At 40.2% G+C, this 18,239-nt stretch overlaps 1 protein-coding gene across 3 annotated transcripts in view; it reads left to right on the top strand.

Annotated features, from left to right (window-relative positions):
* The window catches only part of LOC147011923 (uncharacterized), a 34,280-nt gene that overhangs the window by 6,266 nt on the left and 9,775 nt on the right, over nucleotides 1–18,239 (top strand). For 2 of the 3 annotated variants that reach the window (XM_085857557.1, XM_085857556.1), the window contains 2 exons: nucleotides 14,915–14,980; nucleotides 15,109–15,233. In XM_085857557.1, the coding sequence (XP_085713683.1) occupies nucleotides 14,917–14,980; nucleotides 15,109–15,233 (189 nt within the window). In that variant the 5' untranslated portion in view covers nucleotides 14,915–14,916. Of the gene's footprint in view, nucleotides 1–13,650; nucleotides 14,679–14,914; nucleotides 14,981–15,108; nucleotides 15,234–18,239 lie in introns of those variants that run through there. The other variant, XM_085857555.1, reaches the window with a different exon arrangement.

Genomic DNA, 18,239 nt, shown 5'->3' with positions numbered 1-18,239 from the left:
TGCTTAATCAATCGACGTGAAACTTCACACTGATGATGCAGTGTTGATGGGAAAGACACGTTTTAAATTTCAACTTGATTGAAAGCATGGTCTGGCAGCCAGACTTTTTTAATTTTTTGATATGGGTTCTTATTTTTCTTGTTGATATTTTTTGTTTTGAATGCGGCTCACTTGGCTGTACCTGGATAGGTTTCAGTGTAGAGGAGTAGCATCTGCAATGTGAATCCTATCCAGGTTCCTCCTGATGACTTCATCTTTGCTGTCTGCTTGTTCGGGTTCCATTTGATGACTCCAATGCAGGATTGTACCTATTTGGTCTTTCATTTGATTTTAATTCAATTTATTTCAATCCCATTCTGAATTCAATTGAATAGTAATAAAAAACGTCATGGGTCAGAGTCAGATGTCTAATCAAAGAGGGGTTACATCAAGGTGGGATATCTTGGTACCCGGTCATCACTGCCAGCAGTTATAAAGTTGCAGTTCTAATTACGTCTCATTAATTATGCAACACACCAGTACACAAACGCCACCCAAAATACACTACACAAAACAAGTCCTGTCGAGGTTCTGCAATCTTTGATTGCTCTTTTTCTTGTTGGCTTTGTGTTGTGGTCTCATCTGGATGTTGGTGATGATTATTTGTGTATGGGTGTGAACTTAAAGTCAGAGTTAAAAATGAAAAGATTTTCGATATTTTATTTTGTAACTTGGATAAAAGCAAAAACATCACTTTATTGCCTCTGCCACCAAAGGTGGGTAGAGGTTGTATTTTCACTGCTGTCTGTTTGTCTATCTGTGAACATGATATCTAAAAAAGTTGTTGATGGATTTGGATGGAACTTGGTGGACAGGTTGGGTCTGTGACAAGGAAGAATTGATTCTATTTGGTGATCATCTGGATCCAGATATGAGATTTTTTTATTTTTGTAAGTGATTCTTCGCCATTGAGAGATGGGGCCAAAAATGATGTATAGAACGATATCTCAAAAAATAATGTGAACAAGTTATAACAAAACTTGGTTGATAAGTTGGTTCGATGACAAGAACAAGCCGATTAGATTTTGGAGGTCCGGATACAGATCCGGCCTATCAGTCGGATACAAAACGTAAACTGTTCAGCCTGTCAGCTTATGCGCTCTACCGACTACCGTTCCAGTTACTTGTGAAACCGAAGATTTGCAAGTTCCGTATATTAATTTCCTGAGTATATCTGTTTGTCTGTCAGTTGCTTAAAGGTCGCAATTCTACACTAACCTTCAAAAAAAAACCTAACAAACTGATAGAGCTCGTCAAAATCCATAAGCCTATTGTTTTTGAGTTCAAAACGTCATTGTCAGAGCAAAGTCATGTTTCCTGACATAACCTTTTGAGAAAAATTGGCACAGTCATTGTTGTGACTTCCAGTTTGCATTACTACATCCTACTCGGCTTGCACTTTAAAATCAGAGGTGGGTCGATCACTTCTGGTCAGCCATTTTCTCAAGCAGTCAAGGTTAAAAATTTCGACCTCAAGGTCGAATTTCTAAAATCGTCAATTTCCATCCAATTGACTTGAAATTTGAACAGGATCTGCATATTAGGTCACTGAATTGGTTCACTAAAAATCAGAATGAATGATGTAGCCATCTTGACATCAATGGTTTCCATGACAATTTCACCTCATCATATGGAACTTTTTGTGATTTTATTATTGTCATATCTCAAAAGGATTTCAAGATACCAAATTGAAACTTACGCAGCTTATTTGTACATATGTGCAGTGTGTATGTGTAAAAATCAGTCAAAATTAGTCAAAGGTCAAGGTCAAGGCCATCCAAAACATGTAAAACAAGTGGTGCCAGGCACAACAAATCCTGCCCATTTAAGGCATAAAGTTATTTTGGGGATCAAATTTAAATTTGATACATCCTTAACCTGAATGTTGATTATAAGGAATAGAATAAGGAATATTTTAGTCTTAGTTTGAAGTCAATTAAACCATTTTTGATGAAGTTATGAGCGAAAAACGATTTTGACCTTTTCGTGACCTGACCTTGACCTTTGACCTAATTGGACCCAAAAGTTAATGGGGTCGTCCGATGTTTATTACCCACCTGTGGATACAATTTGACAGTGTTTGATCCAGCCATTTTCCCGTGAAGTTGTATTTTCGTAACCATGTTTTAGTTTTAATGGAAAATTTGTAATTTTGCCCGATGACCATGACCCCCAAAACTTCGGACCCTACCGATCTTCACAAATATGCATTTTCACTGTAGGAATGGGTAGGATTATAAGTGACAACTAGAATAAGGTTCACTATAAGCTTAGTTTGAAGTAAATCAGATCATTTTTGACGAAGTTATGAGCGAAAAACGATTTTGATCTTTTTGTGACCTTGACCTTGCCTTTGATCCAATTGGACCCAAAAGTTAATGGGGTCATCCAAGGTTCATTGCCCACCTGTGGATTAAATTTGATAGTGTTTGCGAAAGCTGTTTTGCCGTAAAGTTGCTAACAGACAGACAGACGGACAAACAAACAGACAAACAAACTGGACGATTACAATATCCCGCTCCCTCCCTCCGGGGGGGGGGGGGATAAAAAAACCCATGAGGTAGCAATTAGAAAATGTATCAAACAAGCCTGTTATGTTTAAAATTCAATCATGTAAAACACTTGAAAGACCAAATTTTTGAAATTTCAGTTTCCATAGTAACTATTGTTTATTTGGATTTTGCAAGTACTGTGCTAAGCACAGCATCTTTCTTGTTTGTTATTTTCGAACAAGAGATGTTGTACAATCAAATTTTGGCTCCAAAATGGCATGAACAGGAAGGGTAATATATGGCACCTCCAGCTTCCTTGTGTTGTGATCACTGGATCAAATCACCTATTAACACTTCCAGTTAGTTTCCGAGTATTCCAATGAGGTCGATTGGGATGGTCGATATAGCCGTTTTGACATGTCAATGGTTTCCGTTACAATTTCACCCCATTATAATCAAATGGGACTTACTGTGATTGTATTATTGTCATATCTCAAAAGGATTTTCAATCTGTTGTCATATCTCAAAATAACTTTTATATAGGATGTTTTCGTTTATGTGGATGGAGCATCCACATAAACTAAACATCCAAAACAAAAGTATGCCCTGAGAGGGCTGAAGAAGTCACTCAATAACCATGTCTAACTTCCTCACCAGGAAAGATTGAGATGTGGTTTGATGTGAGGAAAAACAAAAACAAGATATATTTTGAGATAAAACAAAAATTTGGCCAATTTTACATTTATAATAATAATAAGTGTGTGTGTGTGTGTGTGTGTGTGTGTGTGTGTCACTGTGGCAGTGTGTGTGTGTGTGTGTCACTGTGGCAGTGTGTCAGTGCATGTGGCTCATCCATAACTCCAAAACCATAAAACCTTGCAGCCCACACTTTGCGTGCATACGAAGCGAACTCCAAGGGAGAGCATGAATGAAAACTGTTATGTTAAACAGCCCTTTTCAAGATAATTAATGGGATTATTAAATTAAAACCAAAAACAGGCTTACCCTTGGTCAGTCTGCATTCACCTCACAGAGGTCTTAATATACCATATTGTTTCGGCCTAAGTCTACTCAAAAAGCCTTGGTGATTTTCGGCGATGACCTCCCATGGACTAATTAGAGTATATAATCAAAATCTGTTTTCAGATTTGAGGATCGGAGCTGGTGGACTAAATAACTGTTGAATTCTGAAAATGTAAAGAAATTACCAATTCTTATAACTAAGCGTAATTACATATTTACTTTAAGCAGGCAAGGCTGTTTTACAAACCCCTTCTCCATATTTACAAATTGCTAAATCATTAAACTTAACATTTTCTGCTGTTCAGATAATTATATTGAGTGAAGAAAAGATTACGGAATGTGCTTAAAGTGTAACTTTGTGGAGTGCAATTAAAATAATTGTTGTGGATATCAGTCACGCTGTCACTGTTGGAATTAAAATTTGATACAAACGTGTTTTGTGTTGTTTTTGTCCTTCTTTTTAACTTATAACAATTAAAATATGAAGGCAAATGCACATAGTAAGGCAGAGCAAGACAATTATGCATTTATATCAAGTCAAATACGCATCAAATGTTGATTGATGGCATGAAGCCTAATAGTTCTCAGACTAATATAACTTGAGAATTCAAAGAACACGACACCCCACAGAGTGTTTTTAGATCCTCGTGGATCGTTGTTCTTCATCTTCTTCTTGTGGACTTTTTTGTTTCACAGCCGACAGTTTTCATCGAAACTTCCTGAAACTTGGCGTATATATGTAAAAATTCCCTGCGCAGACAGTAACCATCTCCGATTTTGAAAATTCCTCCGAGAAAAAAAGTTATTACGTCGAAATATCTCCGCTAATGGAAATCGCCTAAAAATTATCTCCGAAACTAGGCAAGCTTTTTGAATTCTGTTTGTGGGAATCGAACAGGGCATTGGCAGAGATGAATTACCGCACATATGATACATCACTTTGACGTCATATCAATTTTTATGACCTCATTCCTATTTTTGACATTTTTTGCTTCACAACCCAGAGTTTTCATCGGATCTTCGTGAAACTTGCCATGTATATGCAGAAAACCCACGCGCAGGCAGTAACAATCTCAGATTTTGGAAATTCTTCCTAGAAAAAAAGTTGACGTCATAATATCGCCGCTAATGGAAATCGCCTACACCATTATCTCCAAAACTAGGCAAGCTGTTTGAATTTTGTTTGTGAGAACCAAGCCGGGCATTAGCACAGATAATTTATCGCAAACCTGATACATCACAATGAAGTCATATTCGTTTTTATGACGTCATCATTAAGAGGACGAGGATCTTAGCTCATTTGAGCTTGTTTTTTGCTGTTGTTTGTACACACTATCAAGGCTTGTATGAGAGCAAACACACATAAACACACAAGGGGAGCAGGAGTCAAGAGGCGTGAGAGAGGGAAGGAAAAAAAACAGTGGGTAACAGAGACATGAGGGGATCTGTGGAACGGAGAGGGATGGGGCAGGGTACAGGGGCTAAACAAGATGGACACTACAGGGACTTTCAAGACCTTACACAACAGGGACTTTCAGGAAGGAAACCAGGGAATTTGAAGGAGGTGGGTTTGGGGTGGATTAGTGGAGGTAGAAAAGATCGTGGTTTTGGATGGGGAAGATAAGAGAGGTGCTGAATTGCTGTTTTGAAAACCTGGAGGGAATAGTGGGATTGAAGAGAGTGTGGGAGTTTGTTCCAAAGGTGGGAAAAAATGAGGAATGAAAGAATGAAGGTGAGCAGTGATTCTTGATTTTGGTAGTTTTACCAAAAGGGGATGCTGGCGGACGTTGCTGAAGTTGCTGTGTCATTGAATCGCTATGCACAGGGGCAGTCTGAGTGATTCTGACAAAATTCAATGATGTACCATCTCCCCCCCCCCCTGCTCCTCCTACCCCACCACACACTAATTAGAAAACACTGAATTATGCAATATTTCAAATTTATTTTCAAATTTCAATTTCAAATTTAATCATAAATTCAATAGATATTTTTTAACAGAGCACCTTCAGTTGTGGAAGAAAATAATTATATTCATGTATTCTCCATTATATTCACTTGTTGAGTTGTTGCTGGTACTTTATAAATATAATTTTTATACTATAGTCGAATTGGCTATCAGTAATGTTTCCCTTTTCCCGACAGTCTTTAGACCTACATATTGATAAAAGGAATATCTTACTCTGAAAAAAGGTCTTGCTCGCTGCATAGAAACTGGGTGACCTGGCTGTTAACACTACAAACTTTTGCCATGAGTGTGTTATTCTCTCCCTCCCACCCAAAGTGGCCATGTATTGCAGTTTTGAGTTATTTCGCCTAGTACCTATCAGCTCATACCATAGTTGAATTGCCAAATGTCCCACCCTCCCATTTTTTGGAAGTCAAATTGTGTATAGGAAGGATTACTTCAGGCTTCTGTTTCAGTGAAGTTCATTCGAATGTTTCAGTGAATCATCGAATGTTCTTCCTCCATATATATGAAATTAAAGATTCTCCTTTGGTACGCTGATCCAATGTGGAAATTTAGTTATTTTCCACCATGCAGTGAACAATTATTCTTATATACACGACTAATCAATGACTGTGAAACTATTGTGGAATTGTGTGTATCAGTCCATATTCTGAACTATTTTCACTTCATGTATTCATCACTTATCAACTATTGTGGAACTATCGATGGAATTGTGCATGATCTTTGTTGTTGTGAATTTTTTGTTGTTAGAGGAAATTTGGATCGATTTTATGCATGTTTAGACATTTTTCAGTAATTCCATGCAATACAAGTAATGCAATGAGTTGATCGATCAATAGGCTATGGACGTTACTCGGCCAAACAGCTGGCCATCGCCTCCCCCTGCCCTTTCCACAGGTGGGGCTCCCTGCAATTGCCAGGGTTAGCCCCATGGTTAGGCACTGCCATTTTTGTCTGCATCTCACTGCTACTCCCCCCTCAGAACATGCGAGAAATTAGTTTGGTCGAGATGGCATAAAATTTTGCCAAAGTACTCATCAACTGAAGGTTTTTGGAAGTTCAAACAAGGGGATTTATGTTCTACAGTGTTCAATATATGTAATTAAATTGCAATAAAATAAAAGTTTGAAACTTTCGTGTTGGGGTTACATTTTAAAGGCTGTAGAAAATAAAAATAAAAAACAAATGATTAAATCTGAAGTGCACCACCGATTATGCACTCTCTTTGACACCACTTTATTTAACACCTTAATATTAAGTTATTCGTGCCTGTTGTTTGTGTCCTTTATGAGTAAGTTTCTCGTTTGGAATGGTTTTCAATTTTGTTTGACTGCCGGACAGACAGATAGACTGAAGCAATTACTTTTACCATGGGTGCACGTGTGTGCTTGGGACAAGATGCTGTACAATTTGCCAAATTCAGAGCCAAAGCACTACTAAACTGTAGGTTCGTGTTCCAAATCATGTTCCGATTCGTGTTCTACTGTGTTCCAAATATGAAATTAAATTGAAATGAAGTAGTTCCTGGATGAGAGACTGACGCCTGTCAGACAGACAGACAAACAGACAGACAGATAGACAAAGTGAACCAATTGCTCAATTATACTGTGCGTGATGTGTGCAAGGTATAAAGAGTAATACAGTTCACATGTAGTTTCATATTGTTTGTTGTAATCCAATATGGCAGATGCATGTGTGGTGACGTCACATATATGAGGAGGAGATTGGGACCATACTCTGTGCAGAGCATTGGCGCTGCTTAAGCAGTCTCCTTGGCTATTGGGCACAATCCTAGATGCATCGCCACTCCGATACAGTATACCAGCATGCTGGCACTCATTTTGCCGACCTCGGAAGGATGACAGGTCAAGTTAACCCCACCTGGTATTAATTCAACAGCTGAGTGGGATTTGAACCCAGGACCCTCGGATACAAAGCCCGCCACCCTAACCATTAAGCCAACACCAGGCATACATATATGAGGGGTGATCAGCTTTATGTGGCCCAACATACTTGCAGACATGGTAGGATGATGAAAGTTATCGAATATAAAGATCTATCCTTGCTATTATGACACGTCTTGCTAATTCCATATTTCTGCTCAAAGATTTTCCAGTGTGTGGACTCAAAGTAGGAAACCCCCTAAATTCAGTCAAAATGGAGAAAGTGGAGCTCCGAGTCGTGATGAAGTACCTGCACAAGAAAGGCTTCCCTCCCAAGCAAATACATATGGATATGGTATCAATATAAGGGGATGATGCTCATTCATGGTCCATGGTAAAGTACTGCATTGCTGAGTTCAAGTATGGTTGAACAAGATGAGCACAGATCAGATCTTCCTGTTGAGGTGGCAACACCAAAAATGGTGGACTAGGTGTATGAAGTAGTTATGAAAGACAGAGGAGCAATCATCAGGCATGTAGCAGAGACATTGGGTATCAGTTTTGCTTCAATTCAACAATCTTTACAGACAAACTGGACATGACAAAGGTGTCAGCACTGTGGACTCCCTGGATGCTGACAGTTGTCCAGAAAAGAGCCTATCTTTAGGTGGCTACTGCTGCTAACTGTGGGCATGACCTTCTGCCACACCCAACCTCCTCTTCAGATTTAGCCCCATCTGACTTATATTTGTTCCCTCACCTGAAAAAGCTCTGCAGGAGAACAAATATGAGGGGGACTGACAATGCCATGATGGCAGCTTTGGAGGACTTCCTCAAACGGCACGACAAGTTCTACAGAATGGACATAGACAAGCTGGAGGACAAATGCATTGCCAGGAAAGGAGATTAGGTTGAGCAATAAAAGTAATATTATAGTGTTTTCCTTGGTGGTCCCCAAACAAACTGATCACCCCTCGTATATGCTCCAGTCTTGGAAAAGATTGATTCTGATTATGATAATTGGGAGAAGGACACATGGGAGGGACAGCTAGCTCTTCGACCATTTTTTTTCAATGGAAGTTTTTCTTTCAGCAAGAATCTCGATCTTCATGTTGAATCAGAAGGCTAATTAAGAACCCACATTGAGTTGTTCTCAATGTCCTGACCATCCACATATATACCAATAAAAAGAGCAAAGTTACAATGGAGCTGCCACGAAACAAATTGTTTGGTAAACAAGACCACGATAAGATTGCGACAACAGACATGATTTTGTCCTAATATTTGTCTTGACAAAGTAATTAATCCTCAAACAAGGATCCACACCTGTACTTTATTTACCTACTCATTCTATTACAAAGCTAATTCGGCTTCTCATTGCAATGAAGATCGAATTCTTTCCAATGTTTCTCAGATTAGAATGATCGCAAGTACGAGAGTAAATTAAAGAGTTGATACCAAATTAGTAAATTAAACAACGTTATTCACAAATCTAAAAAATAACCTTTGTCAATGCAGTGCTTGGCTTGTAGTTATAGGGCGGGGAAACAAAAGAGCTAAGTTTCAGGATAGGGCATTTCAAGTGCTCTTGGTTTTCAAACATGAAACTATACGAACACACCTATTGAAATACAAAAAAACAATGGCTGTTTATTGACTTTTTGCAATATAGGAAACTCCAACTACATGCTTCACTGGAGGCTGTCGCTTACCAGTAATTGTACAGTGTTGTTTTCCAAAACAATTTGGGGTTTGGATATTGTGTGAGTGATTTGATATTGATGTATACATTCAACATCATATGAATTGCTGAATGAATTTACACAAGGAACTTGCATGCAGGAGGACCTCATTCAGCCTGCACTACAAGTACGTGATCGATAACACATTATTCAATGGAACACTTGTAATTTATCAACGTAAATTCACTGGGGGAGCATGTGTAGCAGGTGGAGGAGTGGGGATGTGGGGATGGTGCGACAAGCACAGACATCACCTGCAGCGTGTTTTGTAGACTATATATATATATATATATATATATATATATATATATATATATATATATATATATATATATATATATATATATATATATATATATATATGATCTGAATAAATCTATATGAATATTATTATCTTTTATATACGAATTTTTTTTTGAGGGGGGGGAGGGGGAAGGGAGGGGGAGGGGTCAGGGCAGGCAATCACGGAATCTAAGGTGAGCAATGAACAAACAAACACCAGCAGCACATTTTGACATAATCCTCTCACAGACGTCACAATCATGACACAAGTATACAATAACCCATCCATACCTCAGCCACCTATCATTCCTGCCAATGTCCATGTACTCCTTATCCCCAATGCTTCTAGAGTTCTAGGTATATCTACCTGTCCTAAATGCCAGCATATCTGCTGTTTCTGCTCCCCCTACCTTTCCAGGGAGACTATTTCCATAGATTTACTGCACGCTTGAGTAAAAGACCTTTGCCTTACTCTCCTCTTCCTTACACTCAGGTTATGGTCCCTAGTCTTATCTCTGTCTCTTCTGCACTTTATTTTCTCTGTACCCTTAATTATCAGAACTATGTCTCTGTCATATCCCCTCGTAACCACCTGCTTTCTAATGAATAAAGTCCTGTCTCCTTTGACAGCTGCTCCTTAGAGCTGAGTCTAGCTTGGCCTGGAATTAATTATGTAGCCGCTGACGATGAACCCTCTCTATGGCAGCTATGTCCTCATTGAAAAATGGTGACCAAAACTCCACACAATATTCCAGATGAGACTTCACTGAATTGCTGTACATAGTTAAAACTACCTCATCTGATACATAATTTATCCCCCACAAATACAATCGAAAAATCCTATTAGCTTTACCTCCAGCTATCTGGCATTGTCGGCTGTCTGCTTTCCTCACGTATCTATTACCACCCCCAGATCATTCTCCTGCATGACCTGCTTCAAGATTACCCCTTGATTCATGTAATCTATATTTTCATTATTCTTACCCATCCCCATCACCTTACACTTCTTTATGTTAAACCGTATCTGCCAATCTTTTCCTAATCTATGAAAGTATCTCGACATTCCTTAATCTGATCACCTCTCCCCACCACCCCTCTCTGCTATCCACTTTACCTCCAACTTAGTGCCATCTGCAAATTTGGAACGCCGACTCTTAACCCCACTATCCAAAGCATTGATGGAAGTAATGAATAATAATTGTCCCATAACTGATCCCTGGGGTACCCCAGTACTTACATCCTCCCAGCAAGACATCTTCCCACTCACAGCCACTCTTTGCTTCCTATCACTAAGCCACTTTGCAATCCAGTTAGTTACCTGACCAGCCACACCACCAGCCCTCACCTTGGCGAACAACCTCCGATGTCGTACCTTATCAAATGCCTTCTTAAAGTCGAGATATACTATGTCCACTGCATTCCCCTATCCACCCGAACATGACCTCCTTTCATGAAACCCATGCTGACTACCTTTAATAAGTTTATATTTATTTAAATGATTCCTCATTTGGTCCCTAATTAATGTCTCCAACACCTTCCCTACAACTGAAGTTAAACTAACAATTATATAGTTCCCCAATTCCACTTTGGATCCTTTCTTGAATAATCGTACTAAAAATATTGGGCATTCTGTTTCAACTTTTACATTCTTATCCATCAACATAATGTCTTGTGTCCATCTTGCCTTCACCACGACAGTTTTTACGGTCTTTTGCCCCTGGAACACCAAGCTGCTGCGAATGCTAAATGCAAATGCAGGCAATCCATCCCTCTGACAACCAGCAAACTCTTTCCATGTTCCATTGTGTCGTCACATTGCAAAACAACATTATTTCCTATTGCTGGCCAGGCCAATGGTCTTGTGCACCTCAGGTCGAGATGTACTTTAATAAGCCATCGGCTTGTTTGACATCATAACAGCCGATTTTGCAAGCCATAGAACGTCTATCTCCATTTCGCTCATCCCTTTTCCCTAAATCCATTCTTGCATGTTCCAGGCTGTCTTGGTTCACGAACAACATGATCCATCTGAAGGTTCCCCTCCAGACACCTTGTTACAACTTTTATCTCCTTTGAGTGTTTCGACTTGCACACTTTCCTCACACACATTAACACCTTCCCTGTTTTTTATACGCGAGTCCTGTGCACTCATCAACGTACTCATAGGTTATAGTGATGGGTGATGTGCTACTCTCCAATCCTCCGGTACCTGTCCCGACTCCAGTGAGCTATTGAAAATATCCGTTAGCATCTCACTTAGCTGCTCAGCCACCTCCATCAATACTCTCGGTTGCATATTATCTGGACCGGGAGCCTTATCTACTGTTAGATTGCCTAGCTGTTCCTTTACTTCCTCCACTCCAACCTGAATCTTCTGTAAAAGCCCTTCCTCACCTCCTTGATAGACACTTTCAGCTTTTGGCAATTCTCCTGACTGTTCTTGTGTAAAAGTTGAAGCAAAATTCCTGTTTAATAAGCCTGCTATCTCACTTTCTTCACGAACTACTCTCCCAGGTGCAATTCCTCAATGGGCCCACACTGGTCCTAACCTGTTCTTTACTCCTTATACACTTAAGGAATGCCAAGTACTATTATGCAGGGCAATTCGTCCATGTGTGCGCCGTCCCTCGGATGGATGTTAGGCGGACATCCCATCTGCTGGCCTTAGTTGGTGGACGTTAAAGATCTCACGGTGTCCTTTGCAAAGACCTTCGCAAAAAAGCCAGCACCATGACCAAAATTTTTTTCTTCCCCAAACCTCACATTCCCACTGTTCCATGGGAAAGAAATGCAAAAGGGTCAACCCCCATGGGGATAAACTACACCCCTCAGCTGGGTATGTGGATTAGTCGTAGTGTAGTATTAGTAGTTTTCATAACTACAAAGACTGATAAAGAAGTCGCAATACATCGCGAAACTGCTGAATTGTACTTCTTTCTTTCGTCAGCCAGCTAAGCACAATAATGGCTGAAGCGATTACAATGATGTTAACGGGAGGAACCAACATTGTCTCTGAGCTATTGCAATTCCATCCGAACAACAACAAAAAAATGCAAGTTTTTATGATGGAAAAAAATACAACCGCAATACACCACCACAACCCATTGAACGCCATTTAGGCGTGCAGACACTGAGAAACTCTGCCGTAATAATCTCTGCGGTACGAATCTCTGCCATAATAAAGTCTGCAATAAAGTTTGCCATGGAGTGCAAGGTTCTGCAGTATGCATAAGTTATGAAGGAACAGGGCCCAGAACAAACAGAATTGTATTCAAACCCCAAAAAAGAAAGAATGTACCCTTGCATGCGATGTATGGGGCTGACTGAGAGAACAAGGCAGCTTCCCGGGAAGCTTCTCGTACTAGTTGGAATGCTAATCCTGAGGGATAAAAGGCAGCAGCTCATATTAATGATGTTATGATCGCAAGAGCTAAAATCAAGCGGTATGAAAAGTACTTTGTGAAACACAGGGAGGAAATATGAGCTTTCAGGAAAGGCACACAAGTATTGGCAGAGCCGAAGCCTGCTGTAAAAGAACTGCATGTTAATGAAATAGCAAGTCATTCTGTTGGATGATAATGGGGCAAGGGTTAAGCTAGTGGAAGCTTTTAAAAGACAGTACAAGATTGCAGCAAAAATATTGCTTCGGCTCATCATCAAAACTGTCTGTGGAATAACAGCCAAAAGATTGCTCAACAAAGCCTTGCAACTGCGCTAGTGCTTTGCTTAAGACCACAAAAAGATTCAATGGCCTCGACATTAAAGGGCCAGATGATTTTGAGGAAGGGTTTCATCGTACTTCTTCTGAGCCTTACTATTATTACTCAACCTATCATCCTGTAGAGAAAGCCTATCAGCCTTTGATGAAAATGGCAGATGTGTCGTTGCTAATGAAATGAGCAAGTCAGAAATAGCAAGTAGCAAGACCAAAGGGAAACGGCAAAGCCTGTGAAATGGAGCTGTTATGATGAAAACAAAAGCAGTCACTGAAGCAAATGTTAATGCCATCGATAACTTCAAACAGGAATTTCAAGAACTCATGCAAGATCTGAGAATTGCTTTCAGATGCATGTGATTATGGGTGTCCTAATTGCTAGCAGAGACCCTGGCAGTAACATTATAGAGTTACAAGATCACTCCCTGGTTTGTTCCAATGATGGAGGATGTTGTAGTCAACTTTGCAAACTCATACTTCGCCTACTTCACATATTAGCTCAGGCTCACCCCTGCATTTGTTTAGTCTGATGTAATGGTGATGCAACAGCATATTAGATGCATCCACATGCACCTGCAGGTTCATCTGTATTACTGATCTTATTTCATGCACATTTTATTTGATATATAAAAAACGCACGAACCAAAGTACTGTACTTCAACATAAGATTTCCACATGACAATTGAACCACAATTTACCACGTGATACCATTTACACAACAATTGATCCATAATTCTTATTATGCATGAGAACCACATACGTTTGTATGTATGCACAGGCTCGTCATTTTTTTGTATGTACAACAGTATAAGCACAATTTTCATCTGAAATTAAACAGGTCAAAAGGTCATAGGTCATATTGAGGTCGAATTTATAAAATCGTAAATTTTCATCCGAAATTAAACAGCTCAAAAGGTCATATGTCATATTGAGGTCAAATTTATAAAATCGTAAATTTTCATCCAATTAACCTGAAAATTAAAGAACATTTTTTGGATTCACCATTGAGATGTAGGGCTAAACTGAGATATAGCACAATATCTCAAAAAGTTGTCGACGGATTCGGATGAAACTTTGTGGACATGTTGGTCTGTATCAAGGGCAAATTGATTCGATTTTGGTGAAGATCCGAAAACGAATTTATTAGATACAAGATTATTTCATCCAAAAGCGTTTCTTCACCATTATGAGATGGAGCCAAAAACGATATACAACATGATATCTCAAAAATGTATTGGCCCCGATATGTTCTAGTCATCTAGTGGATCAGGCATTGCGTGGTGGAGGTATGCGCTCTGCCGATACGAGTGCTCTTCTAGTTTTTAATGTATTTTTCTGACTTGTAATAACTCATTACAGCATGACATACATATGTATGACAGGTTTTAAATTACGTTCAGCCTTTCAGCATGTAATTCAACCTGTATGACGGTAAACATCAAGTGGAGTTATAAGGAACACGATACAGGCAGTTGTAAACTGTGGGACATCCGAGGTGATCAATTTGTATGGAACGAAAAATGTCCTTTTCACGTATGTTGAACGACTGGCAATTCTCGGCTTCTTTGCTTGCCATCATAACTCGTATGAAGTCAATGAATTTGTGTGATTTGCAATTGTAACTGTCCACTAAGTCAAAATACTGTACTCATAAAACAGGCTGTACTATTACCACTAGTGTCAGGGATATTCACAATTTTCACAGATGTAGAATCGCTGCCTGTGTGTGTTATGTTGTCTTTTTACATTGTTATTATTTTGTATTGCAGTGATGCAGATCTTGGGGCTAGTGCTAATGGTTGCCTCGTGCTGGGGAACAGGTCTTGTACCAATTCGTAAGTAATCCAGATGGAAATTTTGTTGCTGGAAACAAAGAATACAATTAAAATGGAGAACACCAATTAATTGTCCTTCCATGGCGTCAAAAATGTCAAAAATGAGAAAAACGATTCTGTCGTTACAGAGCAGAATGTGGCAGAGAATGCGGTTACAAGCTACAAAACGCAAAAAGACCAAAAAGTAATTCCACACTTTTTAAATTCAAGCAGAAATTGCTTCAAGCCAAGGAAAAATGAGGGTTTCTGGAAGGTAAAAGCATGACACATTTAATGGACTCGCTTTATCCCTCCGATGATTGCCGCATTATGCGAACTTCCATTTCATCAAACTATTCTCTACATATCTATTATCTACAGCAAAATTTCAATCGAAAAAAATATTCATTTTCATTGAACTTGGCTTTGAAAGCATTATCCTAAGGGGATATCGTTTTTGCTTTTATTTTTACTTTTTTTTTTTTTTACATAATTTCCCTTGGTGAACCTCTGCAGATTCACGAGAAATAATGGTTATGTAAAGAGGTAAATGGCATGACATCTAGGAAGTCAATGGATTGCATTAACGAAACAGTTATTAGTGTTTTTTGTCCTCTTCTTACATTGACATAAATGGATTTTTCTGTGGTTTTGAAAGAACATTTTCATGCTGGAACTGCTTCTATGTTCAGCCGCACATTTTCTGATTGGCCCTTAATGTTAGGTATCCTTGGGGATGGGATGTCACGAGCGAGGGGTCAATTGAAAGAAGAATGTCAAAAGAAAAAAGCGTCAATTGTCCATATCCTTGTTTTTTTTGCGTGTTCACACGTCTTTTGTGTTGTCTGTTTTGTAGAAACATCAACACATAAGCATGACAAGTTCACGATGATTATCCGCATTGAAGTCGAGTAATTTCACCTGAAATCTGCTTCCCATAAAGTCATTTGTTTAAACGAATAAGTTGTACTTTTATCTATTGATGAGTCCACATGAAAGAAAATTTTTGAAGATTAAGTCCATGAGTCCACTTTTACCTTAAACCAGTCCGTCATTCCAACCGCACACCTCACCACTGTCACACTGTCCTCATACATATCCTACACGATCCTCACATACTTCTCCACCACTCCCGACTTCCTCAGACAATGCCACAACTCCTCTCTTGGCACCCTATCATAAGCTTTCTCTAAATCCACAAACACACAATGTAACTCCTTCTGGCCTTCCCTATACTTCTCCATCAACATTCTCAAAGCAAACATCGCATCAGTGGTGCTCTTTCCTGGCATAAACCCAAATTGCTGCTCACAAATCATCACCTCTCCTCTCAACCTAGCTTCCACTACTCTTTCCCACAACTTCATGGTGTAGTTTAGCAACTTTATACCTCTGTAATTACCACAGCTCTGCACATCACCCTTATTCTTGAAAATCGGAACCAGTACACTTAATCTCCACTCCTCCGGCATCCTCTCACTTTCCAAGATTTTATGAAACAATCTGGTTAACAACCCCACTGCCATCTCTCCGAAACACTTCCATGCCTCCATGGTATACCATCTGGGCCAACCGCCTTTCCACTTTTCATCCTCTTCATAGCAGTCCTCACTTCATCCTTACTGATCCACCCCACTTCCTGATTCACGATCTCCACCTTTTCCAACCTTCTCTCTCTCTCATTTTCTTCATTCATCAGCTCCTCAAAGTACTCCATCCACCTTCTCAACACACTCTCCTTGCTAGTCAGCACATTTCCATTTACATCCTTTATCACCCTAACCTGCAGCACATCCTTCCCAGCTCGGTCCCTCTGCCTTGCCAATCGGTATAAATCCTTTTTCCCCTTCTTTTGTATCCAACTTCTCATACAGCTCGCCATATGCCTTTTCCTTGGCCTTTGCCACCTCTCTCTCTTTGCCTTGCGCCGCCACTCCTTGTACTCCTGCCTACTTTCTTCATCTCTCTGACTATCCCACTTCTTTTTCGCCAACCCCTTCTTCCTTATACTTTCCTGTACTTCCTCGTTCCACCACCAAGTCTCCTTATCTTCCTTCCTCTGTCCAGATGTCACACCAAGCTTCCTAGCTATCTCCCTCACCACTTCTGCTGTAGTTGCCCAATCATCCCATCCCTCTTTACCACCATCCAACACCTGTCTCTCCTCCTCCGTAAATTCCACGCAACAGTATTCTTCAGCTTCCACCATCTGGTCCTTGGTTCAGCCCTCACTCTCTTGCTCAATCTCACCTCCAAAATCATCCTACAGACCACCACCCGATGCTGTCGAGCTACACTCTCCCCTGCCACCACCTTACAGTCTCTAATCTCTTTCAGGTTGCATCTCCTGCATAAGATGTAATCCACCTGTGTGCACTTTCCTCCACTCTTGTACGTCACCCTGTATTCCTCCTTCTTCTTGAAATACGTATTTACCACTGCCATTTCCATTCTTTTTGCAAAATCTACCACCATTTGCCCTTCCACATTCCTCTCGTTGACACCGTACCTCCCCATCACCTCCTCATCCTCTTTATTCCCTTCCCCAACATGCCCATTGAAATCTGATCCAATCACCACTCTTTCATCTTTGGGCACACTCTCCACCACTTCATCTAACTCACTCCAGAAATTTTCTTTACACTCCATCTCACACCCCACTTGTGGGGCATATGCACTGATGACATTCATCATCACCCCTTCAATTTCCAACTTCACACTCATCACTCGGTCCGACACTCCTCACCTCCAATACCTTCTTGACATAATCCTCCTTCAGGATTACACCGACACCATTTCTCCTCCCATCCACACCATGGTAGAACAGTTTGAAACCACCTCCAATGCTCCTAGCCTTACTCCCCATCCACTTGGTCTCTTGTACACACAGTATGTCCACCTTTCTTCTCTCCATCATATCAGACAACTCTCGCCCTTTGCCAGTCATAGTCCCAACATTCAGAGTTCCAACTCTCACCTCCACACTTCTACCCTTCCCCCTCTCCCACTTCCTGTGGACATGCCTTCCCCGTCTCCTTCTCCTCCTTTGCCCAACAGTAGCACAATTTCCACCGGTACCCTGCTGACCAACAGTACCGGTGGCGGTCTTTGGTAACCCGGGCCTCGACCGATCCAGTATGGAAATCCGTTTTATTGTCCGCATAATGATTTGGCATAGGTTTTTATGCCGGATGCCCTTCCTGACGCAACCCTGGTTGCCTCATACGACACACAGGGATATGGTACACCTATTTTAACTGGGGCATACACTGGGCCCAGT

Source organism: Eptatretus burgeri, chromosome 15 (assembly GCF_056783735.1).
Source record: "Eptatretus burgeri isolate ZD-2024b chromosome 15, Ebu_testis_v1, whole genome shotgun sequence".
NCBI classification, from domain to species: domain Eukaryota; kingdom Metazoa; phylum Chordata; class Myxini; order Myxiniformes; family Myxinidae; genus Eptatretus; species Eptatretus burgeri.
The sequence above is the reverse complement of the archived record's forward strand: the minus strand, read 5'-3'. Positions and strand labels throughout refer to the sequence as shown.